This window comes from Pan troglodytes, chromosome 14, assembly GCF_028858775.2.
Source record: "Pan troglodytes isolate AG18354 chromosome 14, NHGRI_mPanTro3-v2.0_pri, whole genome shotgun sequence".
NCBI classification, from domain to species: Eukaryota; Metazoa; Chordata; class Mammalia; order Primates; family Hominidae; genus Pan; species Pan troglodytes.
This window is the reverse complement of record NC_072412.2, coordinates 100,854,426-100,879,334: the sequence shown is the minus strand read 5'-3', so window position 1 is coordinate 100,879,334 and position 24,909 is coordinate 100,854,426. Positions and strand designations below refer to the sequence as shown.

The 24,909-nt window shown below is 45.1% G+C and overlaps 1 protein-coding gene across 7 annotated transcripts in view; it reads left to right on the top strand.

Annotated features, from left to right (window-relative positions):
- The window catches only part of ABCC4 (ATP binding cassette subfamily C member 4), a 282,364-nt gene that overhangs the window by 32,194 nt on the left and 225,261 nt on the right, over positions 1 to 24,909 (top strand). For all 7 annotated transcript variants that reach the window (XM_001137006.7, XM_016925451.3, XM_063792279.1 and 4 more), the window contains exons 2-3: positions 21,570 to 21,680; positions 22,228 to 22,348. In XM_001137006.7, coding sequence (XP_001137006.1) covers positions 21,570 to 21,680; positions 22,228 to 22,348 — 232 coding nt within the window. The remainder of the gene's footprint in view (positions 1 to 21,569; positions 21,681 to 22,227; positions 22,349 to 24,909) is intronic.

Genomic DNA, 24,909 nt, shown 5'->3' with positions numbered 1-24,909 from the left:
GTGTTCAAGCAGTCCTCCTGCCTCAGCCGCCAGACTAGCAGGTCAGCTGCTTGTGCTGCTGACAGGTTGTAGGCTCTGTATTTGGAAGATTTAGGTATGGCAAATCAGGGTGGCCCAGCCCACCCTGACTTCTAGTCAACCAGCTACAAATTCTATGCTTCCCATGACCCCCTTGGCTTCAATAATCTTCTAGAATGACTCACAGAACTCAGGAAAGTGCTACACTTACAATTACAGTTTTACTACAGCAAATGGCTGCCAATTGGAACCAAAGGGAGAGTCCCAAATACAAAGCTTTCTTGTCCCATCTCCAGGGAGTTGAGACCTGTCACTTCCTAGCCTATTAGTGAAGGGGTGGCCTTCCCCTCCACACCTGTGGGTGTTTCTCATCGAGTGGGACGAGAGACAGAAAAGAAAGAGACACAGAGACAAAGTATAGAGAAAGAAAAGTGGGCCCAGGGGACCGCCGCTCAGAATACAGAGAACCCGCGCCAGGACCCGCACCCCAGGCACCGGTCTCTGAGTTCCCTCAGTATTTATTGATCATTATTTCTCAGAGAGGGGGATGTGGCAGGACAATAGGGTAGTAGTGGGGAGAGGGTCAGCAGGAAAACATGTGAACAAGTGTCTCTGTGTCATAAACAAGGTTAAGAAAAAGGTGCTGTGTGCTTTGATGTGCACATACATAAACATCTCAATGCATTAAACAGCAGTACTGCCGCCAGCATGTCTCACCTCTAGCCCTAAGGTGGTTTTCTCCTATCTCAGTAGATGGAATATACAATTGGGTTTTACACTGAGACCTTCCATTGCCAAGGGAGGAGCAGGAGAGAGATGCCTTCCTCTTATCTCAACTGCAAAGAGGCCTTCCTCTTTTACTAATCCTCCTCAGCACAGACCCTTTAGGGTGTTGGGCTGGGGGACGGTCAGGTCTTTCCCTTCCCACGAGGCCATATTGTAGACTATCACATGGGAGAAACCTTGGACAATACCTGGCTTTCCTAGGCAGAGGTCCCTGCAGCCTTCGCACTGTTTTGTGTCCCTGGGTACTTGAGATTAGGGAGTGGTGATGACTTTTAAGAAGCACGCTGTCTTCAAGCATTTGTTTAACAAAGCACATCCTGCACAGCCTTAAATCCATTAAATCATGAGTCAACACAGCACATGTCTCTGCGAGCACAGGGTTGGGGGTAGGGTTACAGATTAACAGCATCTCAAGGCAGAAGAATTTTTCTTAGTGCAGAACAAATTGGAGTCTCTTAGGTCTTCTTCTTTCTACACAGACACAGTAACAGTCTGATCTCTCTTTCTTCTCCCCACATAGTAGTGTCTGACAATGCCCAGAGTATTGCCAGCCAGGAAATCTCATCCAGGTTTTGGTGTCTGGAGTTTTTATTGGAGCTTCATTACATCGGCACGATTGACGGGCTCATTGGCTGTGGGATTGATCTCAGTCTCCAGTACCCCCTGCCCTGGAGGTTGGGCAATAGCCGTTGGCTCCAAGCCCAGCTGTCTCATCACAGGATTGGTCTTTGTGATATGCACAGCCCCCATCCTGAGTCATCTGTTAGCATCAGCTGCTAGGGACCCACTATGTTATATTATGTCCCTGATAATTTATGTTAGTGTAAACCATCAGGGACCACACTTCTATTACTTGGAGCATTCCAAGGATTTAGAAGAACCGGGGATAAAACCCAGCCAAATTCTTTATTATATGACTTCCTTCCCCTCCACTCCTTACTCTTCATTTCTCTGGCCCTGTTTACTTTGACCACCCAGCCCCTTGTCACCATGCCTGTAGAGCTTTGCAGAAGACAAGTCAGGGGAGCTGGTGTATTAGTCCATTTTCACACTGTTGATAAAGACATACCTGAGACTGGGCAGTGTACAAAAGAAAGAGGTTTAATGGACAGTTCCATGTGGCTGGGGAGGCCTCACAATCCTGGCAGAAGGGAAAGGCACATCTCACATGGTGGCAGACAAGAGAACTTGTGTAGGGAAACTCCACTTTATAAAACCAGCAGATCTCGTGAGACCTATTCACTGTCATGGGAATAGCATGGGAAAGACCTGCCTCCCATGATTCAGTTGCCTCCCACCGGGGCCCTCCCACAACACGGGGGAACTGTGGGAGCTACAATTCAAGATGAGATTTGATGGCCAGGCACAATGGCTCACGCCTGTAGTCCCAGCACTTTGGGAGGCCGAGGTGGGCGGATCACTTGAGGTCAGGAGTTTGAGACCAGCCTTTCCAACATAACATGGTGAAACCCCATCTCTACTAAAAATACAAAACAAATTAGCTGGGCGTGGTGGCAGGTGCCTGCCTGTAATCCCAGCTACTTGGGAGGCGGAGGCAGGAGAATCACTTGAACCTGGGAGGTGGAGGTTGCAGTGAGCTGAGATGGCACCACTGCATTCCAGCCTGGGTGAAACTCCGTCTCAAAAAAAAAAAAAAGATGAGATTTGAGTGGAGACAGAGCGAAACTCCGTCTCAAAAAAAAAAAGAGATTTGAGTGGGGACACAACCAAACCATATCAGCTGGTAATGCAGTGCACAGAAACAGGAGAGAGCCCAGGGGCCAATGCTACCCACGCACCTCACCAAAGGGAGAATGCCCCACTTACTAATGGGGGAAGATGGCCCGGCTGGCTCCTGAGAGCCTGTCGCTTGTTGGTGCGAGGGCTCTGAACTCTGCTGTCAGGACTAGTCTCAGCCCTGTCACACGCAAACTGCGTGCCCCAGGACAGCTACATGTCTGCCATATGCCTGAGTTTTCCCATCCATAGGGAATGGTGATAACAGCACTGTATGAGTTTGCTGAGGCTGCCATAACAAATTCCTACATACTTGGTGGTTTAAGACAATAGATATTTATTCTCTTAAGTTCAGGAGGCCAGAAGGTAAAAAATCCAGGCTGTGTTCCCTTGATATGGTGGGGACAGTATTCCTTGCCTCTTCCAGCTTCTGGTGGCTGCCGGCCGTCCTTAGTGTCCTTGGCTTGTGGCTGCATCACTTGAGTCTCTACCTGTGTTTACATCTCCTTCTCTTCTCTTCTGTCTGTCCCAGGTCTCCCCCGCCTCTTTCTTGGAAGGACACTTGCCATTGGATTTAGGACCCACTTGGATAATCCAGGATGATGTCTTTACTCCAACATCCTCAGTTTAATTCCATGTGCAAATACCCTTTTCCCAAATAACATTCAATTCTTTACCAGGAAAGGTAATACTCACAGGTACTGGGGGTCAGGACTTGGGCATATCTTTTTGGGGCCACCATTAAACCCCCTTCAGGAGCCTACTTCACAGGATTGTGAGGATTGCATTAAAATGCTTGAACCGGTGCCTGGCACACACTAAGTGCTGTTAGTGCTGGCGACTAGGGGGGACAGATAGAGCCCGACCTTTTGTGTAATCTTGGCCCCTTATTTCCCCCCATTTTAGTCTTTCCCCCTTCACAGTTATCTAAGTCTGCCTTGGGTAAGCATATTTAATTTTCATGCTAAGACATTTTTTCAATCTGTACGGAAGCCATGCACTTGCCTCTCCTTCAGAGCTGGGATTTTTTTTCATTTTGCTGGCTGTGAGCACCACAGGTGCCTAAGCCTCTTGTATGTGTGTTTTGAACTGTGTCCTCTGAGTTATGTGTCTGGGTGCATGCTCTCGTCTTAGCGTGGGTCTCCTTCCCCTGTGTAGCACTTCACAATGTTAGACATTTGTCTGTGATAGCAGCTGTTCAGTAATTTCCTACTTGCCCAAATTCCTGGACTCAAGCAGTCCTCGAGCCTCAGCCTCCCAAAGTGTTGGGATTACAGGCATGAGCCACTGTACCCGGCTAATTTCATGTTTTACCTTGTTAACCTTTTATTTTTATACTTTTAATCTTTTTTTTTTCTTATTGTGTCATGCTTTTAAACCACTACTCTAGAGTTTTAATCATTGTCTTTGAAATACTTTAACATCTGGTAGTGTCTTTTAACTTTTTATTTTGAAATAATTCAACCTGATAAAAAAGTTGCAAGAGTGGTTGGTGCATACATACCACTCCTGTATATCCTTCATCCAGATTCCCTCCTGTTAGCTTCTACCATAGTTGTCAATGTCTCTTTCTCTGTGTATATTATTCCTTTGTTATCTGAACTACTTGAAAGTGGATTGTAGTCCGGATGTGGTTGTTCCCACCTGTAATCTTAGCACTTTGGGAGGCTGAGGCGAGTGGATCACCTGAGGTCAGGAGTTCGAGACCAGCCTGGCCAACATGGCAAAACCCCATCTCTGCTAAAAATACAAAAGTTAGTCAGGTGTGGTGGTGCACACCTGTAGTCCCAGCTACTCGGGAGGCTGAGGCAGGAGAATCACTTGAACCCAGGAAGCGGAAGTTGCAGTGAGCTGAGATCACACCACTTCACTCCAGTTTGAGAGAAAGAGCAAAATTCTGTCTCAAAAAAAAAAAAAAAAGTGGATTGTAGACCTGAGGCCCCTTACACCTAAATATTTTAGTGCATGTTTCTTAAATAAAAAGGCACTTTCCATCATAGTTATAGAACACCCAACAAAATTCAGAAATATATCTTCAAACTCCATAACCAGTTTCCCTATATTAATTTTTTGGGCCCAGGATCCTATAATGTATTTAGTGCTCATATTTCTTTAGTATCCTTCAGCCTCGAACACTTCTGCAGTCTTTGATTGTCTCTCATGTCCTTGATAGTTTGAAAAATATTCAGGTCATCACATTCTAGAATATTCTTCAAAGACACAAAAAAATGTGATGTGACCTCATAGCAGAAATACCATAAAAATAAATACAGTATCCTCAGTGCATCATATCCGGAGGCACACAGTGGTGATGGTAACTGTTACCACTCTGTTAAGGTCTTGTCTGCCAGGTTTCCCTGTTCTAAAGTTGATTATGCAATACTTTATGCTTTTAGGTAAGTGTTTTATGGGGAGATAATTGGAGGCTATGAAAATATCTTGCTTCTCATGAAACTTTTACCCACTGATTTTAGCAACCGTGGATGGCTTTTCAATAACTGAATCACTTATTACTGTGGAAGTTGCCAAATGATGATTTTTTTTTCTGATTCTATTGTTAATTCTGTTCTTAATTGGTTGGCATTCTATAGTAAGAAATATTCTGTTTTCCCCATTTATTCACTCATTTATTTATAGCACTATGGACTTATGAATAATTTTATTTATTAGATTTGAACCCATTACACTTATGATTTATTTTGGTGCTCAGATTGTCCCAGGTTTGGCCAGTGGGAGCTCCTGTGTCCTTTGGACATGTTGTCGGGATTCTTCGAACATTTCCTTACTTTTGTGGCACAAAAAGATAGTTCAGACATGTCTTGTACTTCTTCTGCCCCGATCTTGGATTCAGCCATTTCTCAAAAGAGCCTCTGCATTAAAAAGAAAAGTTACATATTCTTTTTAATAAGTGGATACTATATTTAGAAAGAGTGCTGGGCACTATGCATTTTTTTTTTTTTTCTTTTTTGAGACAGAGTCTCTGTTACCCAGGCTGGAGTACAGTGGCACGATCTCGGCTCACTGTAACCTCTGCTTCCTGGGTTCAAGTGATTCTCCTGCCTCAGTCTCACAAGTAGCTAGGATTACAGGTGCATGCCACCATGCTGGGCTAATTTTTGTATTTTTAGTAGAGACGGGGTTTCACCATGTTGGCCAGGCTGGTCTTGAACTCCTGACCTCAGGCGATTCACCCACCTTGGCCTCCCAAAGTGTTGGGATTACAGGCGTGAGCCACCGTGCCCGGCCTAGGCATATTTATTGTTATGGGATCTCATTGCTTCTAGGCACTCTAAGCAGACAAAGCTAGAATGTATTTGCATACACAGATCAACACATATTATTTATATATTTGTGTGTATGTGTATATATATACACACACATATACATATACAGTTGGTTCTTGTTACTAGTGGAGCTCTATAAAGTCTCCACAAACACAGGACTAGTGAATACTGAACCATTGCTTCCAGGCGAAATACAGGGTTAGGTTCCTATGCACCTTTGGTCACATTTTTGTCAGCCATTTAATATATAACCTTGTTTTATGCATGCGTCTGCTTAGAGACACCTTATTTAATATATAGTTAATCATTAACCTTGAATTAACAGCCAGCAGCACTATAGTTCATGCCTGAAGGAAGCTTCTGTAACACACGTTTTTTCTGTAGGGCACATGACACCCCCCTTGCACTTCGATGCACTAGACTGCACTTGAGCATGATGCTTGGGGCCACTTTAGACAGCGAAGTCACCCACAAAAGTCCCCAAAATGTGAAGAACATGGTACTGAACAGCCCACAAGAAGGACAGTTGTTTCTACTCTAACAGCAGAAATAAGAAGGCAGAGTGTCAGCTGGGCGTGGTAGCTCACACCTATAAACCCAGCACTTTGGGAGGCCAAGGTGGCTGGATTGCTTGAGGTCAGGAGTTCGAGACCAGCCTGGCCAACATGGTGAAACCTCGTCTCTACTAAAAATACAAAAAAATTAGCTGGGCATGGTGGCGTGTGCCTGTAATCCCAGCTACTCAGGAGGCTGAAGCAGGAGAATCGCTTGAACCCAGGAAGCGGAGGTTGTGGTGAGCCGAGATCGCACCACTGCACTCCAGCCTGGGCAACAGAGTGAGACTCCGTCTTGGGAAAAAAAAAAAAAAAAAAGTCTAAGTGTCATTTCGTTTGACTTCAGCTGGGAGCATGCATGTTGGGTGACTCAAATATTTTGCTATTCTGTGCATGTCCGTGAAGGACTGCAAGACACCTGGAGGACTGATTTTTGGGGTTACAATTTAGCAAGTAGGCAAACTCACAAATACAGGATTTGTCACTAAAGAGGATCAGTGTATATTGATTTCTACATCTTTATTTAGGTATCTATTTATATAGATCTGTATTAGGAAACAAATTAGATAGACTTCACACCAGTGCTTCAAATCACAGTTCAAAATCTCATGCTTTGTTCTGGTTCTCCCTCTTTCCGTATTTGTATCTTCATCCTTCAGTAGTGAGAAACTTGACTCCTGCTGTCTTCAACACATTGACTTCTTTGCTCAGTCCTCTTGTTTGTCACCAGGGCCCCAGCCACGTGGGCCATCTCCTTGCAGAGAGTGTTCCTGGGACCTGGTGTGCGGGGCCCCAGGGCTGTGCTCCCAGGCTGCTGCTTGTGAACTTGCTGAGAGCTGCCCCCCAGGCATGCTGCCCTAGGCTGGCCTCCCAACCTAGTGGATACTTTTGATCATTGTTCACTGTAACCTCAAGCCCCTGGGCTCAAGCATTCCTCCTACCTCAGCCTCCAGAGTGGCTAGGACTACAGGTGTGTGCCACTGTGCCCAGCCAATTAAATTTTTTTTTTTTTTTTTTTGTGGAGAGAAGGTCTCACTATGTTGCCCAGGCTGGTCTCGAACATTTGGGCTCAAGAGATCCCCCTGTCTCAGCCTCCCAAAGCATTGGTATTATAGGCATGAGCCACCATGCCTGGCTTGAAGTTAATTTCTTATTAACGTTTTCAGTATCATTAGAATATAGTAATGCAGTAGATTTTTGACTGTTTATTGGTATTGTACATTTTGCACCTCTAATGTGCTAGCTTACTGTCTTCAGTCAAAGTAGGATTGGAGTTCTAATGGTGTAAAACTCTGTATATAAGGTTTATTACTTTTCTTTGTGTTTTTTTTTTCTTCTTCAATAGCCATGTCACCATTAATGCTAGTAAATGGATGAGCCATTCCTTTCTAATATCTTATTTTAATGACAATGAATTTAAGATATGTTTTGCGGATAAGAAGAGCTGCTCATAGATACAGCTTTTTATGTTACTGCCATGCTAGTTCTAGGTAATTTCTTTTTTTTGATACGGAGTCTTGCTCTGTCGCCCAGGCTGGAGTGCAATGGTGTGATTTTGGCTCACTGCAACATCCGCCTCTTGGGTTCAAGCGATTCTTCCGCCTTAGCTTCCTGAGTAGCTGGGATTACAGGCGCGCACCACCACACCCAGCTAATTTTTGTATTTTTAGTAGAGACGGGGTTTCGCCATTTTGGTCAAGGCTGGTCTTGAACTCTTGACCTCAGGTGATTTGCCCACCTCGGCCTCCCAAAGTGCTGGGATTACAGGCATGAGCCACTGGGCCTGGGAATTCTAGGTAATTTCAGAGTAAAAAATTTGATTTAGAGTTGCTTCTTCCTTTTCTATGAAATAGGACATTTACAAAATTGTTTTTGAAAGGATGACTTGGGTTGCGATGTTTTTCTTGTTTTGAGATCCTAGAGTAAATTAGAAATAGGATGTGGAATTTTAAACTGACTTCTTGTGCATCTGCTTATTTTTGTGGTAGAGTCACAGAGTTACGACCAAGCAGGGGAGGTGAGATTTGTGCAGACTGGGGATATTGGGAGGGTGAAGGGATCTAGTTTGCTTGAATAAAAGGATGCGACTCACTGTATTGGTGAAGTTTCTTTCAAATCCAATTCCTAACTGGTTTCCTTGCCTTCCACAGTTCATCATATACAAAGTAGCTTAAAAACATTCACAATTTCCCTGTTATCTTTAGGATAAAGTCCAACTTTCTGAGTTTAGAACACAAGACCTTTGATTACCCCATTATCACCCCAGACCCCATGCAGCATTTTCTCTGCTGTCTCCAAGCAATAAGTCTTGGCTGTGTGGCTCCATTTTTCTGGAAAATTTGTCCCTTCTTCCTCCTTTGTCTTCTTGGTAAACTCCAAATTCTTTTCCTAAAGTTTGCTCAAACTGTGTCCCTTTCTCCAAACCCTCTCCAACTTCCCAGGTACCTGCCTATACCCTCTTTCTTCTCTCTACCGTACAGATGGTTCCCAGACCTGGCTGATAACCAGGATGTGCTGGGTGAGGGGAGCTTTTTAAGGACCACCACTTGGGTTTCATCTTGGCTTGTTCCGATTCAGTCATTTAGGATGCGGTTCTAGGTGTCTGTGGGTTTTTGTTTTAAAATTCCCCAGGCATAATTGGGTAACATATTGAAGTTTACCGAAAAACAAAACAAGAAACTCCCCAGTAAAACTCCCCAGGCTGAGGTAGGGATTTTGCTAATGAGCCAGGGTTGGGTTGGGAGTATTGGCGTATATGTCAGACAAGTGCTTCCCATTTGGTGTGTCAAAGCAAGCTGTATGGGAGGTTCTCAAACCTGAACCTGCATCCGCATCACCTGGAGAACATCAGAAGATACAGATTGCAGGGCCCCACTCTCAGAGTTCCTGATTCATAGACCTGGAGTGGGTCCTGAGAATTTGCATTTCTAACTCTTCAGGGGATTCTGGTGCTGCTGGTCCAGAGATCACACTTTGAGAACCTCTGCTGTACAGAAGATGAGTCTCGTGAGCTGGGATGTTGATCCCTTAGAAAGCCCAGAAGTAGAGTCTGTGCATAGCCTGTGACCACATGTGTCCCATCTTTTTTTTTTTTTTCCCCCACAGTACACAGATGTAACATGTCCCATCTTACTGTAATTCTTTGTTAACATAGATGCCTTGAACTCTTGGAGTGGAATTGAACCGGTGGATTTACTAATGGGTTTATATCATTTGCTAACGTGGCTAAAAGACTGCTGTCATTGTCTTGCGACTTCTGTCTGGGGTCAACATTTGATTTGAGATTCTATAGCCTGTCCAGAAAGGCTGTAAAAAACCTTAGTGCGGTGGTTCTGATCCATGTGATTTTGCCACCCTGGCAATGCCTCAGATAATTGTAGTTGTCAGGACTTGGGATGGGGATGCTGTTGGCTTCTTGAGGGTGGGGTCCAGGGATGCTGTTAACCATCCTACAGTGCCCGGGACGACACCCCCAACAAAGAGTTTTTCAGCTCCAAATGCCAGTAGTGCTGAGGCTGAGAAACCTTGCCTTAGGGGAAGGCGTTTCTTTTTTTCTTCCTTTTTTTTTTTTGAGACGGAGTTTCACTCTTGTTGCCCAGGCTGGAGTACAATGGCGTGATCTCAGCTCACCGCAACCTCCACTTCCCTGGTTCAAGTGATTCTCCTGCTTCAACCTCCTGAGTAGCTGGGATTACAGGCATGTGCCACCACGCCTGGCTAAATTTTTAGTAGAGATAGGATTTCTCCATGTTCGTCAGGCTGGTCTCGAACTCCTGACCTCAGGTGATCCACCTGCCTCAGCCTCCTAAAGTGCCGGGATTACAGGCATGAGCCACCATGCCCAGCCGGGGGAAGGCATTTCTAATGAGGTAGAGTGGGTTTTCCTGTGAGATCTGTCATTGTGTCTCCCTGCACCCAGCTCCTGCTCTCCAGAGTCCCTGACTCTGAGCAGCCTACCTCCCTCTCCACCCTGCCCCAATGTAGCCCCCAGGCCGGGCCCAGCAGCCTCCTGCAGGCAGGGCTGGCAGACTCTTCAAGGAAAACTAACCAATGATTAATAATTTGCCACACCTGAAAGTACTTTACAATGCATTATTCTTTCAATAATAAATGACTTATTGAGTGAGGCTAGAGCATCTGTTCAATCATTTACTGACCTCAAGTGACCTGCACATTCCCCTTCTCCTGCAGGCACTTAAAGAGGGTTGCTGGGCCCCAGATGTGGGTGTTCTCTGCTGCTGCTCCTCAGCCTGGGTGGAGAGTCACTCACTCGTTCACCCCGCAGTTTTGAGTGGCTCGCCTGGTCCCTGGCCCAGTGAACACCATAAAAAAATCCTGCCCTCAGAGAGCTTTTGTTCTAGAGGGGAAAGTGACAAAGTAATTAAGTGCATTTTTTTGTATCTACACAAATAGATTGTAGTAAATGGGTAAAGAAAGTGAGAATGAGGATATAAATGATCGACAATGAGGGTATGTTTGGTTTTTTGTACACAAGGTTAGAACTTTCTGGGGATTGAGACCTGCAGGAGAGAAGATCTAATCATGGGAGAAGATGGGGAAAAGCATTTGCTGGCAGGCAAGGGGACAAACGGGAATGTGGGAGACTGTCAGAAACACATCAGGCCAGGGTGGCTGGAACACTGAACGAAGGGGACCCAGTCAAGCACAGCACCCCACCATGAGTTTCATTGTTTTTCTACTGCAGGAGAGCAGCATGGTGTGATATTTTTAAGAATCCACTCTAGCTTTTCTATTGAAAGATCACAGGGAAACCAAGGGTGAAGGTGGGTAGGCCAGCTAGCAGGCTGTTGGGGTCCTGAAAATTCATGGTGCCTTGGGCCACAGTGATGGAGGCAAAGGTGTAGAGAGAAAGGGTTCTTGTTGGGACAAATGGGATCTGGTTCTTGTTGGGACAAATGCACCTGGAAAGGCAGGTTGGCGCTCCTGCAGGCATGTGTGGGCTCACATAAGTGAGGCTGATGTGTGGGGCATGGCTGTGCGCTGAGTTACATGACACATGTCTTAAATTAAAGACTCTCATGTTTATTTCCCAGGGACAGATAAACTTTGAGCAATCTGGGAAAGCATCAAGATAACTGACTAAATTCTATCAGTTGTTTAGCCTTGAGAAGTGTGAATTACATGTTCACATGCATGTAATTCAGCTTCCAGAGCAATTCTTTGACCCCAGTGAAGCACAGTTGACCCTTGAACAACAAGGGTTTGAACTGCAAGAGTCCACTTATGTGCAGATTTTCTTTTTCTTTCTTTTTTTTTTGAGATGAAGTCTCACTCTGTTGCCCAGGCAGGAGTGCAATGGCATGATCTTGGCTCACTGCAACCTCCGCCTCCTGGGTTCAAGCGATTGTCCTGTCTCAGCCTCCTGAGTAGCTGGGATGTGCAACACCACGTCCGGCTAATTTTTCTGTATTTTTATAGAGACAGGGTTTCACCATGTTGGCCAGGCTGGTCTTGAACTCCTGATCCCAAGTGATCCACCCGCCTCGGCCTCCCAAAGTGCTGGGATTACAGGCGTGCGCTGCGCCCGGCCTACGTGCAGATTTTCTTCAGCCTCTTCCACCTCTGAGACAGCAAGGCCAATCCCTCATCTTCCTCTTCCTCTTCAGCCTATTCAATGTGAAGATGATGAGGATGAAAACCTTTGATGATCCACTTCCATGTGTATTTTCTCCTCAATGATTTTCCACAATGATTGTCTTAATGGCGGTTTCCTTTCTCTAGCTTACTTTATTGTGAGAATGTAGTATATAATACATAGAGCATACAAAATATGTGTTCATCAACTTTATGTTACTGGTAAGGCTTCCAGCCAACAGTAGGCTATTCCTAGTTAAGGTTTTGGGGAGTCAAAAATTAATATGTGGTTTTTTGGTTGCACAGGGGGTTGGCACCCCAATCCCTGCATTGTTCAAGGATCAATTGTATATAATTCTCTGTGCTTCTTGGTGTGCAAACTTAAATGAGTAGCTTCAGATGCTCGCTTTGTTAAGGAGTCTTATTCCTTAGTCTGGCAAGTGCTTATTTGAGCTTGGAAGCAAGAGAGAGCTATGTCATCTCTTATGAGAGATGAAGTTTAATCGTTTGGAAGAAAGCGCTTGATTTGAACAGGCACTAATTAATGTCCAGATTTTTTTTTTGATTTTTCTTTTTTCCTTTTTTTTGAGACAGGGTCTCACTGTGTCACCCAGGCTGGAGTGCAATGACACGATCACGTCTCACTGCAGCCTTGACTTCCCAGGCTCAGGTGATTCTCCCACCTCAGCCTCCTGAGTAGCTGGGACTACAGGTGCATGCCACCACGCCTGGCCAGTTTTTTGTATGTTTTTGTCGAGACAGGGTTTTGTCATGTTGTCCAGGCTGGTGTCAAACTACTGGGCTCAAGCAGTCTTCCTGCCTCAGTCTCCCAAGGTGTTGGGATTACAGGCGTGAGCCACAGTCCCCGGCCAATGGCCTGATTTTCAGAGGATAGTCAGCATCATACACTGATGGGCTCAGAAGGATCTTGCCAACAATGGGCTCTGCATCTAGCAGGTGGCCACACGGGCCTTGCTGACTATATAGTATGGCATCTCTGGCTAGTCGTCAGATCCTTCACTTGCTAGTTGCAATGAACAATGCTTTCATCTCCTTATGAGTCAGCTGCATAACTTGGGCTGCAGAAATAATTAATATCCTACTCACTTAGCCAGGCATGATGGCACGCACCTCCAGTCTCAGCTATGCGAGAGGGTTGCTTGAGCCCAGGAGTTTCAATGAGCTATGATTATGCCGCTGCACCCCAGCCTGAGTGACAAAGTGAGAACCTGTCTCTTAAAAAAAAATCTTACTCTCATTTCTTCATTTTATTCTGTTACTAAATTGTGTACAAATATGCCAAGTGCATCTTTTTTTAAGGAAGAAGACTAAGATGGCTAATCATGCACAATGGCTGTAGATGCTTGGTACTGGTTGTCGTGTGGGAAAGTGCTGGGAAGATGGGATTATAAAATGAGGGCCCTGTGAAGAAGTGAAAGGCATGGATTAGCTGGTGGGAGAACAGGGAGACAAGAAGGCTGTGGATGAACCAGAGAAGGCTTTGAAGCTCCATAGTAGGAAATCTCTGAGGTGCCTATGGCATGGAAGGACCCATGTTGAACCCAGAGTGCAGGTGTGGAGGGGGGTTGGGGGACCCGGAAGAGAGGTGGACAGGGTCCACATTGCCTGTTGCTTAGGTTGACATAGAAACAACAGGTAGTAGAGTGAAGCGGGAAGGGATGAGAAAATGGGCTTTGAGCGTGTTTTAGGAAGGGAGGAACGTTAGAGGAAAAATAACAGAAGATCACAGCTTGACAGGTGCCACCTGAGTTTAATTTACTTGGTCATGGGCCGAGATAAGCCAGGTTGGGACTATGTTGAGAACACCTGTGGTGTGGGTGCTCTACCCTCATGCGAGATCCATTCCAGCGATGCCTGTGTCTGGTGATCATTGAACTTTAGGGCATGGAGAATGGCTATTTTGGACTGCAGAGAATGGGAGGAGATTGAAGAAATCAGGTGTGTCGGGCTCCCCTTGGAGCCAGGCCATGGGAAACTTTGTAAGGACAGAGGCCCTGGTGAACTTTGGAAGGATTTTGTTTTCTTTTGGGCATTCAGGTTTTGGGGTCTGAGCAGAATTGCTGGAGTGTTACACGAGAAGTGTGCTGGCGGTGGGCTACACCATTCCTTCCTCCCCAGCACTCAGTCACTTACCTACGAGAAAATGCACATTTGCACTGGTGTGTGTCCTTGCACCCTCTTTCTGAAACCCATTAGCAGAATCCAGGCCTTTAGGAAACTTTTGCTATTGCAGACTTATGTATATCTGTAAATTATTTAATATTTATATTTGTAACTGAGAAGTTGATACCATGGACTCATAATGGATTTTGGAGTTTAAATATGTTAAAATAGGTAATTTTTACAGGATGTGTTCATTCATGTGACAAATCTGGGTGACTTCTATGTGCCCAGCATGTTGTAGGTGTGGGTGGCTTAGCAGCAAACAACAGAGAAAAACCCCATCCTTGTGGAGCCTAGATGCTTCCGAGGGAAAACATGATTTCAAAAAAAGTGAAATACAATAGCCCTTCTAATGTTGACAGGTGCTGAGTAGAAAATTTAAGCTCGGGCAGGGGCAGAGGGTGAGCCTTATAGGGTCAATGTGACTGTTTCTGGATATACTTTGCAGGTTGAAGTAATAGGACTTGGATGGCTTAGATGTGTCCTATCAAAGAGTGACAAAGAAGGGATGGCCTGCAGGGTCACCTGAAGGTTTTCTTTTTTTTGGAAAATCTGGGCAAGGGGAAAGATGTGACGGCTGATAACTGAGAGGGAGAAGCCTGGGAGGAGCAGGAATTTTTTGTGGGATGATAAGGTGTTCTGTTTGGACATTATTTAGTTTGATATGCTTATCAGACACCCAAGAGGAGGAGGTGTTGAATCAGCAGTTGGTTATGAGTCAGGGGTATTGTATGTGCCCTTAGGCACTAGCCATGTTTTTTGTTTTTTTTTTAAGCAAAATTATGACCATCATTTCAGAAAACTATTTTATATATATAAAGAGGTTGAAAGCTTATTAAGACTAGATTTAGAAAAAACATATAATACTCTGAGAAATTCTGTGTGTAGTGTCAGGTAAGAAAGTAAAGTGTTATCCAGTTCTGTTTATAAAACCCCCTTTAGGCCAGGCGCAGTGGCTCATGCCTATAATCCCAACACTTTGGGAGGCCAAGGTGGGAGGATTACTTGAGGCCAGGAGTTTGAGACCAGCTTGGGCAATATAGTGAGACTCTATCTTTACAAAAATATACTTAAAAAAAATAGCCGGGCATGGTGGCATGTGCCTTGTTATCCCAGCTACTTGGGAGGTTGAGGTGAGAGGACTGCTTGGGCCTGGGAGGTTGAGGCTGTAGTGAGGTATGATTGCACCACTGCACTCCAGCCTGGGTAAGAGAGTGAGACCCTGTCTCAAAAAAAAGAGAAAAATCCACTTTATACAAAAATTTGCATGAGGGTATTGCCCACATTTGAAGGAACATTTAACCTTCCATGTATTATGTTTATATGGAGACTTGTCTCTGAAGATGGATTTTGGAGTTTATATTAAATTTGTTTTTGTTTTTGTGTTGTTTTCTTTTTGATGGGGCCTCACTCTGTCGCCCAGGCTGGAGTGTAGTGTGCAGTCTCGGCTCACTGCAACCTCTGCCTCCTGGGTTTAAGCGATTCTCCTACCTCAGCCTCCCAAGTAGCTGGGATTACGGGTGTCCTCCACCACGCCTGGCTAATTTTTGTATTTTTAGTAGAGGCGGGGTTTCATCATGTTGGCCAGGCTGGTCTCAAACTCCTGACCTCAAGTAATCCACCTGCCTCGGCCTCCCAAAGTGTTGGGATTACAGGCATGAGCCATCATGCCAGGCCAAATCTGGGGATTTTTGGAGGATGTGCTCATTCATGTGACAAATCTAGGTGCCTTCTATGTGCCCAGCATGTTCTAGGTGATGATGGCTTAGCAGCAAACAACACAGAAAAACCCAAATGCTCTGGGGGAAAAACATGATTTTTAAAAAAAGTGAAATGCAAAGCCTTTCAAATGGCGACAGATGCTACAGAGAAAATTTAAGCGTAGGTAAAGGCAGAGGGTGAGCCCCATGGGAGGGTCAGTGTGCAAAATGGAAACTCAGCATCATTTCTTCAATGGAGCTGTTTTGGAGAAAGCCCGGGGCAGTCATGGTTGGCCGTGCGCTAACCTTTCTATCATGGAGGCGTGGGGAGGGGAGAGGCATTCTCAGGTGTTTTCCTTAGAAACACAGGAAGGTGAGGAAGAACAGTGGAAACTGAATGAGGAATAAAAGGTATTCAGATTTAAAGATACCAAGATTAGAAGTTCAGAGTCTAGGGTGGTCACCAGACAGCAGATACTGTTTAAAATAAGTGTTGAATTCCTGGCACCAGAATTCTAGTCCTTTACTATTTTGTGGCTTCCAAATAGAGAAAGTTCATGGAAGGAAACATTAAGGTCATCTAGTTAAAGTGCTGTGTATCTATTTCACTCTCTTTATAGATGTACAGTAGTCCCCCCAGTCCGAGGAGGCAGGGGAACTACCCTCATTGAAGACCCTCACCTCAGTGGCTGCCTAAAGCCGTGGATAGTGCTGAACCCTAGTGATTTTTTTTCCTACTTACACATATCTTTGTTGGTTTGTTTGTTTTGTTTTTGAGACAGTCTCGCTCTGTCACCTAGGCTGGAGTGCAAAGCTGCGATCTCGGCTCACTGCAACTTCTGCCTCCCAGTTTCAAGCAATTCTCCTGCCTCAGCCTCCCAAGTAGCTGGGATCACAGGTGCCTGCCACCACGCCTGGGTAATTTTTATATTTTAGTAGAGATGGGTTTTCACCATGCTGGCCAGTCTGGTTTTGAACTGCTGACCTCAGGCGATCCACCTGCCTCGGCCTCCCAAAGTGCTAGGATTACAGGTGTGAGCCACCACACCTGGCCCTACTTACACATATCTATGGTAAAGTTTAATATTATAAATTGAGCACAGTAAGAGATTAACAATGATAATAAAATAGAATAATTACAACAATATACTCTTCACCATTTCGTTGATAGAAGGTTCACTTTTAAACCAGATCTCAGCAACCTCAGCATACAATTTTTTTTTCCTTTTCTTATTGGCTTGAGATCCTTAACCTTTTCACATAAAGGAAGGCCTTTGCGGCTTCTCCTTGGCATATCCAAATGGCTAGCATCCTTGTACTTGCTCTTTGGGGGCCATTATTAAGTAAAATAAGGGTGACTTGAACACCAGTATTGTGATGCCATGACAATAGATCTGAGCGCCCAGGGTGGCTACTAAGTGACTAAAGGTGGGTGACATCTGCAGCGTGGAAATGCTGGACAGAGGGAGGATTCCCATCCTGGGTGGGTTTGTGGGAGATTTCATCATGCTACTCAGAATAGTATGCAATTTAAGCCGTAGGAATTATTTCTGGAATTTCCCATTTAATCTTTTCAGTCAACTGTGGGTAACTCAACCTGTGGAAAGCGAAACTGTGGATATGGGGGGATGACTGTATAGCATCGAGAGACACAAGTGAACTCCTTCAGTAGGCTGCCACAGGGGATTTCATTCAACCTGCCCTTAGCCTTCCTTGTTCTCTAAACTCTCAGCTTAGCTCACAGCTTTGCTGTCTGCAGGTCTGAGCACAAACCTGCCTTCTCGCTTACCTCCTGGATCCCGTGATTCCAGGCCTAAGTTCAGGAGGTATACAGCAGAGAGGACCTTCCCTCCCTAGTCTCTTCTTTTAGTATTGTTTATTTCTAATAAAGGTGGGGGAAACTTTTCTTCTTTGATAGACTATAATTTTAGGGTTATGCAAATGCATAATCCATTGAAAAAGGTTTTATTAGGCTTGGCTTCTGAAGAATATAAAATATTGAACTTGTCCATTAAAGAGAGAACAATCTTGATTCAATGAGTATCAAGTAATGAAATAATTATTTTAGTTCCATCACGGCCAGTTGTTACAAAAAGGTCAGGAAAGAGGAGGAGAAGAGAAATAGAAAGGGCCTTTAAGGAGGCAGAGAGGGCTAAAAGAGAGCTGAAAGGGGAAAAAAGGAGAGAGGGAAAGAGAAAGTGAGGGGATTTACCAAAGATAAGTTAGCTTTTATTTCCTCCTTTACTTGTGGCTATGGGGAACATGAAGCTCATAGAAACTGAAGACTCTGGTCAGGGTCACAGAGACGGGGAGCTGGGACCTGCGTTTTCCCTCTTATACCACATTAAGAAACCACTATTGGCCAAGCTTGGTGGCTCATGCCTGTAATCCCAGAATTTTGGGAGGCCAGAGTGGGAGGATCACTTGAGCCCAGGAGTTCGATACCAGCCTGGGCAACATAGAGAGACCTGGTCTCTATCAAAAATAAAAATATTAGCCAGGCACAGTGGCATGTGCCTGTACTCCTAGCTACTTGGGAGGTAGAGGTGGGAGGATTGCTTGAGTTCAGAAGTTTGAGACTGCTGAGCTCTGATCGGATCTGAGTGAGCTCTGATCGCTCCACTGCACTCCATCCAGCCTGGGCAACAGAGCGAGACTCCATCTCAAAAAAAAAAAAAAAAAAAAAGAAAGAAACCAGTATTCAGAACTTCTCAAATCCTTGGGGGAAAAAACAACAAAAACTAAATGCCACCACCACCAACAATAAATAACAAAACTCTCTACTAACCCTTGTCTAAGACTCCTGCTTGCTGGAAATGATGCTGGGGGTTGTGATCCTGGGGTGGAGAATGTCTCCTGTATTGCTGAAGCTGATGGCTTCCTGTGTTGGGCATTGAGCACGACTATGCTATATTGAGTTTGTATTGAATTTTACCCTAGATCATTGCTCAAGGTACTCTACCCATCTGTCTTATTCAATAATACAATCATTCATTCTTTCCATAACTGTTTATTGAGTATCTATCACATACCAGGCATAATGGGGATTCCAAATAATATGGCAGTAGTCATTGCCCTGAAAGCATTGTACTCCTAGTAGGACAGTTAGGAGGGAAGCGATGCTGCTGTACTAAGTATTGTGGGAGATAAGGGGGAGAAGAGACTAAGTCTGAGGAGAGAAGGGCTACTGGGGCAGAACTGGGTGGAGGAATGGCTCATTTGGCAGTAGTCTGGAATTGTTGACTAGACCCCCTCAGGGACACATTGGTATTAAGGAGCCAATTGACTTAGATTTCCATGTATAAAGTCCTTACATAGATGGTCGAAGATAATTTAGTCTCTTGTCAAAGTTGACTTTTGTCATCAGGCAAAAGCCTTTAGCTCTTGCTGGTACCCACATCTTTTCAGCACAGCTTTTTGAGATCTGGGCAATGAGAGAGAGTAGGAGGGTCCTTGTTAAGTCCTCACTGATTTGTGTCATCCTCTAATAGAAGCTTTGGGTCTCTTCTGATTGCAGATACTTTAACTCAACAGTGGCATCCCTCCTTGTTAATATTTCTAAATGTTATGCAGTTAACCGTTCAGCCTGTGGAACAGAGTTACCATTCTCACTTTCCTTAATTTTTTAACTTCCTGGAGCCAGTTTTATTCCCTGATTAAAAAAAAACTCTTTAGTCCAAAAAGACACCAGTGAATTTTACTTAGAAGTCCTTGCTGAAATATACTGTATGAGGTTCTGCTGGAAGGGAGGTCTCGGTCATGCAGAGGTCATCTCAGGCATGTCTGGGAAACCCACCTAAGTTGAAGCTGGACTGGTTAGGTTACAGTCTTCTGGACACATTTTGGAGTAGGTGAGGAGAAAGAGGTGAGTTGATGAGTTCTTCTTGCCATTGGGTTAATTAGAATTGCTAGTTTGGATCAGCAGGAGGTTTCCGGAATCCTGAACATAACTTGGATACCCCTGCAGTGTGTGCTCCAATCTTATGGGGCATTGAAAGCCCACCATTTCACTGCAGGCAGAAGCCACCAGGCAGTGGGTTCCCCATGGGAAGGGCTTCCTAGATTAGACAATCCCCATATTAAAACATGCCTATTAAAGGTGACACATGGCCAGATAAGACAGCCAAGATGAAAGAAGTTTGTGTAATTGCGTAATTGCATCTATCAAAGTTATTAGAGGTTTCCTTATAGGGCACAAATATGTTTCTTCTTCTTCTTTTTTTTTTAGACAAAGCCTTGCTGTTCTGCTCAGGCTGGTGTGCAGTGGCGATCACAGCTCACTGCAGCCTTGACCTCCTGAGCTCAGTCCATCCTCCCACCTCAGCCTCTGGAATAGCTGGGATCACAGGCTTACACCAGTACATCTGGCTAAATTTTAATTATTATTTATATTTTTTATTGTTTTGAGATAGTCTCACTCTGTTGCCCAGACTGGAGTGCAGTGGCATCGATCTCAGCTCACTGCAACCTCCGCCTCCCAGGCTCAAGTGATTCTTGTGCTGCAGCTTCCCGAGTAGCTGGGATTACAGGCATGTGTCATCACACCTCGCTAATTTTTATATTTTCTTACTAGAGATGGGGTTTTGCCGGGCTGGTCTCGAGCTTCTGGCCTCAAGTGATCCGCCTACCTCAGCCACCTAAAGTGCTGGGGTTACAGGCATGAGCCACTGCCCAGCCTTTTTCTTTATAAGTTTTTAGTAGAAGTGGGCATCTCACTATGTTGTGTAGGCTGGTCTCAAACTCCTGGGCTCAAGCCATTCTCCCTCCTCAGCCTCCCAAAGCTCTGGAGTTACAGGTGTGAGCCACTATGCCTGGTGCATGTTAATTATTATCATTTAATGATTAATGATGTTAATATCATTTAATGATTAATAATGTTAATATCATTTAAGTGATTCCTAATGGATGACCATTTTGATTTTTCTTTTTTTTAGTAAAAAGAATCTCAAAATATTTGAATAAGTTCTTTCTGTCCTCTGCAAGATTACTATTTTGTCCTTTCATAACTAATAAATAATTTGTACCTAGATAATTTTGGATTATGTAAATGTCCCATCAAACTTTCACTGACTGGTTTTAGCTCCCATTGAAAATGTTTTCTAACCTCATCATTCTTTATCTGAGAGTTTTTCCTTCTTCCCCCATTTATGTCTCAGTAAGGATTCGTGGATTCTTTTGTTATTCAGTGTGTTAGAATTCATTGCTGTCATGATTTATTTGGATGCTTCCATTATCACAGACTTGTCTAGTGGGACCCCGTCAATCTGGGTCCTCTGTTCTTTGGGCCCATCCTCTTGATTCCTTGAATGTTTCCTTATCATATGGTATCTCATGGGCCATCTTGTACTTTTTCTGCCCCAGCCTTTGAATCAGCTATTTCTTCAGGAAGCTCTGGTTCCTTTTAGATAATAATGGTTTTGGAAACCAAGATCTGGGCACCAGCATGCTCTCAGCTACTGGTGTGTCGTTGCTTCTGGGGCCTGTCTGTGGATAGAGCAAGGGACTGTGTGTGTGTGTGTGTGTGTGTGTGTGTGTGTGTGCACGTGCACATGTTAATTTTTCTCTCTCTAGCTCTATATATTCATATCTGTCTGTCTATATATAGCTGTATGTATTTTAAAGGTAAGTTTAAGCAAAACCCATGGAGGTAGGAGTCTACTTAAACACGGATGTGTAATTCTGGATATATGTCTCTTTTCTCTTGTTAACAGGTGGCTCAATCCCTTGTTTAAAATTGGCCATAAACGGAGATTAGAGGAAGATGATATGTATTCAGTGCTGCCAGAAGACCGCTCACAGCACCTTGGAGAGGAGTTGCAAGGGTAAGTGGGAGGCAGTAAAGTGGGCATTAAGGAAGCGTGGGTGTCTGTATGTGGGGAGTGGGTTTTGCCTTCCTGGGTCCTGTCTGGAGCCTCCATTTACCCTTAAGGTGAATATGTGTCACCTTCCTCAGGCTGCCCCTAGGCTCAGCCTACCATGGTGGCCTGGGGGAAACTCCTGTTTCCTGTGCCTCCGTAGAGGTTGGGGGAGCCAGCACCAAAGGCCCGAGATGCCTGAGGTCTGTCCCTGTAGGTGGAAGTGTTGTGGCTGGAGGAGGTTGTCTGGCTTATCTGTGCTACTGATGGGGCTTCAATCCAGTAAAGCTTGGCAGTAACTTGTTTCCCCAGACTTCCCCTCAAGGCCTGTTTTTCTGATGCTCCAGATTCTGTACCACACATAACCTTCAGGAGCCCTGGGAGCAATTAGTAGCATTTATGAAATCGTCACAAAATGCCCTGTCTTAAATGCATACCTGTCACTCTGCCATCTCCCCTGTTTTATATTGTGGCAGGGTTCACTCTTATTTACGAAGCTTTTTCCTCATTGTAGGTTCTGGGATAAAGAAGTTTTAAGAGCTGAGAATGACGCACAGAAGCCTTCTTTAACAAGAGCAATCATAAAGTGTTACTGGAAATCTTATTTAGTTTTGGGCATTTTTACGTTAATTGAGGTAAAAGCTTTTACATACCATGAATTGTTTTTCAGGACACATAGAGTAAATGTGCTCGCCATTGACTGGTGCTGTAATGGATGGGGGAACAGAAGGGAGAAGTGGCCAGATGGGGTTTGAGGGTATTTTAAGGTCTAAGGATTAAACATGTCTAGGAAGTATTAGGTAGTTAGTTCAGCGAGCGTATTTATCCAGGTGAATACTTAAGTGACTGAAGTTCAAGGTCATTATTGTTTTTCTTGTAACCAATTAAAATGCAGTGTCATGGAAGAAGAGTATTTTATTCTATGGTAGGACAATGTTGGTGCTCGGTAAATGTTTTAAATGCTAAGAGTCACTCCTGGTCAAAAGAGGATCCTGCAGCCTCGAGGAGTGCGTGCCCTGTGGTTTAGAGGAAGTGATTTTGGATCGGAGCCCAGAATAATGTAAGACATTTTACAGGTGCTCAACAAATAATTGTTCACCAAGCCAAATCTGATAATTGCTCTTCTGGAGAGGTATTGTCACCTCTCCCCTCTCGGGGAAACAGAGCTGAGGGCCTTGCACCTGGGCTGGCGGTGGTGCCCCAGAGGCTGGAGCTGGCTGAAGCACCCAAGAGCTACCCCCCTCCCAGTGGGCCCAGGTGCTGGGAGCCAAAATCCCCTCTGGGAAGAAAGTCCGAGGACTGTGCACCCAAGGGGATTCATCACACCCATCCGGTGTGTCTTCCTTGTTGTCGGAGTGGATTGCTGGTTGGAAGGTAGAGTCTTGGTGCCTGGCCCTGCAGAGAATGTATAAATGGACATTCCATGAAAAATCAAAGACAGCCAGAAGGGCAATAACCTCTGTTACCCCGACGGGCCTCTCTTGAGATCTGCAGAAAGACAGTGTTCTGCCTAGGCACACTGCCAGGTAGCTTGTCCGTTCTGGTCTTCGGCCTGCTAGAGGAGATGCAGAGGGTCCTGCTGGGTGACTTGTGTCCTCTGTGCTACCTTAGGGATGTCAGTGGTCCATTAACGTTAGAGGGGTGGATGTTGCTGTTGCTACAAAAGGGTGGCTTTAAATGCAGGATGGGGAGTTGTCATGGTGCATTTTGTTGGGAATGAGGTGGGTGGGGGGAGGGGGTTGGTTTGTATGTGGGGGGGGTTTGCTCCTGTTGAACATGCTTTTTGTTGTGGAGGGCACGGTGGGCAGTGGGAGGCAGGTAGGTGAGCTCTGCCCTACACCAGAGGAATCTGTCAGACAACAGGGGACTGGACGGTCCTGGGAGATGAATGGTCTCATTGGTGACAAAGGTGTTTTGGCCAGGGTGCCAGATGGTGAATGCCACCTTTGAGAGGGTACCTGCCCTGCCTGCATGCTACTGTGGCTTTGTGGCAGATGGGGTGGACATGCAGAATAACCGGTGGAACTGACTTGAGGGTGGAAGAGGGCTAGGAACCCCTCAGGTTCTCCCAGCCCCTCTTCAACCTGTGCTGGGGTGTCCCAGCGATGGTGTTTCCACATGGCCCCGATCAGTTTCAGTTGGAAAGAAATAGAATGACAAGTTGGTGTCAATGTGGCCGGTGTGTGCAGGATTTCCTGGTCCAGTTTGGCTGTGCAACCTCAGAGAAGTTGTCTGGTAGCCATGGAGCCTCTGTAAGTGTCTAAGGCTCATGCCAGGTGTCTGGTTAGGTGTAGTGGGAATGAATGGCCTCACATAGGTTTCGAGGCAGGCCTCACTCAGCTACTTCCATTTCTCTAGTTTCCCTTTGTTACCAGCTGCTTATGAAATTGAAAACAGGATGATTTAGAAGGAACGGAGCTTGTCATGCTCAGGGCTGTCCGTGCTGTCATGGGCTGCCAGCCACTTGGGGTGGGGTCTCTAACCCACAGATGGTGACTGGACTACAATGAGATTTGGGTAAGCTTTTGGGAGAAGCAGGCACAGAAGTAGAGGCTGTAGAAGCGTGAATTTCTCCTGAGACTTGAGGACAGGCCCCACTCTGGTGCAAGGAGCATGGTAATCTTTACTGCTGGTGGGCATGTGGGAAGGGGCCCGGATCGAGGGGAGCTTTAATACGGGTACAGTTGGTGGAGAGCTGGTCTTTCTTTTAGCGGGGTGGTTATTGGGCAGCCATGGCAGAAAAGTAGGGAGTGGAGGGCCTGGCAAATATGGGGGCTCATGCTCAGTACTGCTTAGCAGCAGCAGTGCTAGTAGAAGCAGCAGCAGGATTAGTAGTGGTTGGTACTCAGTAGTAGTAGTAGCAGCAGCAGTGATAGTAGCAATAGTTGTAATAATACTGACAGTGAGTACTTGAAAAATACTATGTACCAGGAACTGCTATGATTTTTTTTCTTCCTTTCTTTCTTTCTTTCTTTCTTTCTTTCTTTCTTTCTTTCTTTCTTTCATGTTAGGTTATTTTATTTTATTTTATTTTTTGAGATAGGGTCTCACTCTGTTGCCAGGCTGGAGTGCAGTGGTGCTATCTTGGCTCACTGCAGCTTTGGCCTACTGGGCTCAAGCAGTCCTCCCAAGTAGCTAGGACCACAGGTGCACGCCACCATGCCTGGTTAATTTTTGTATTTTTGTTTCACTATGT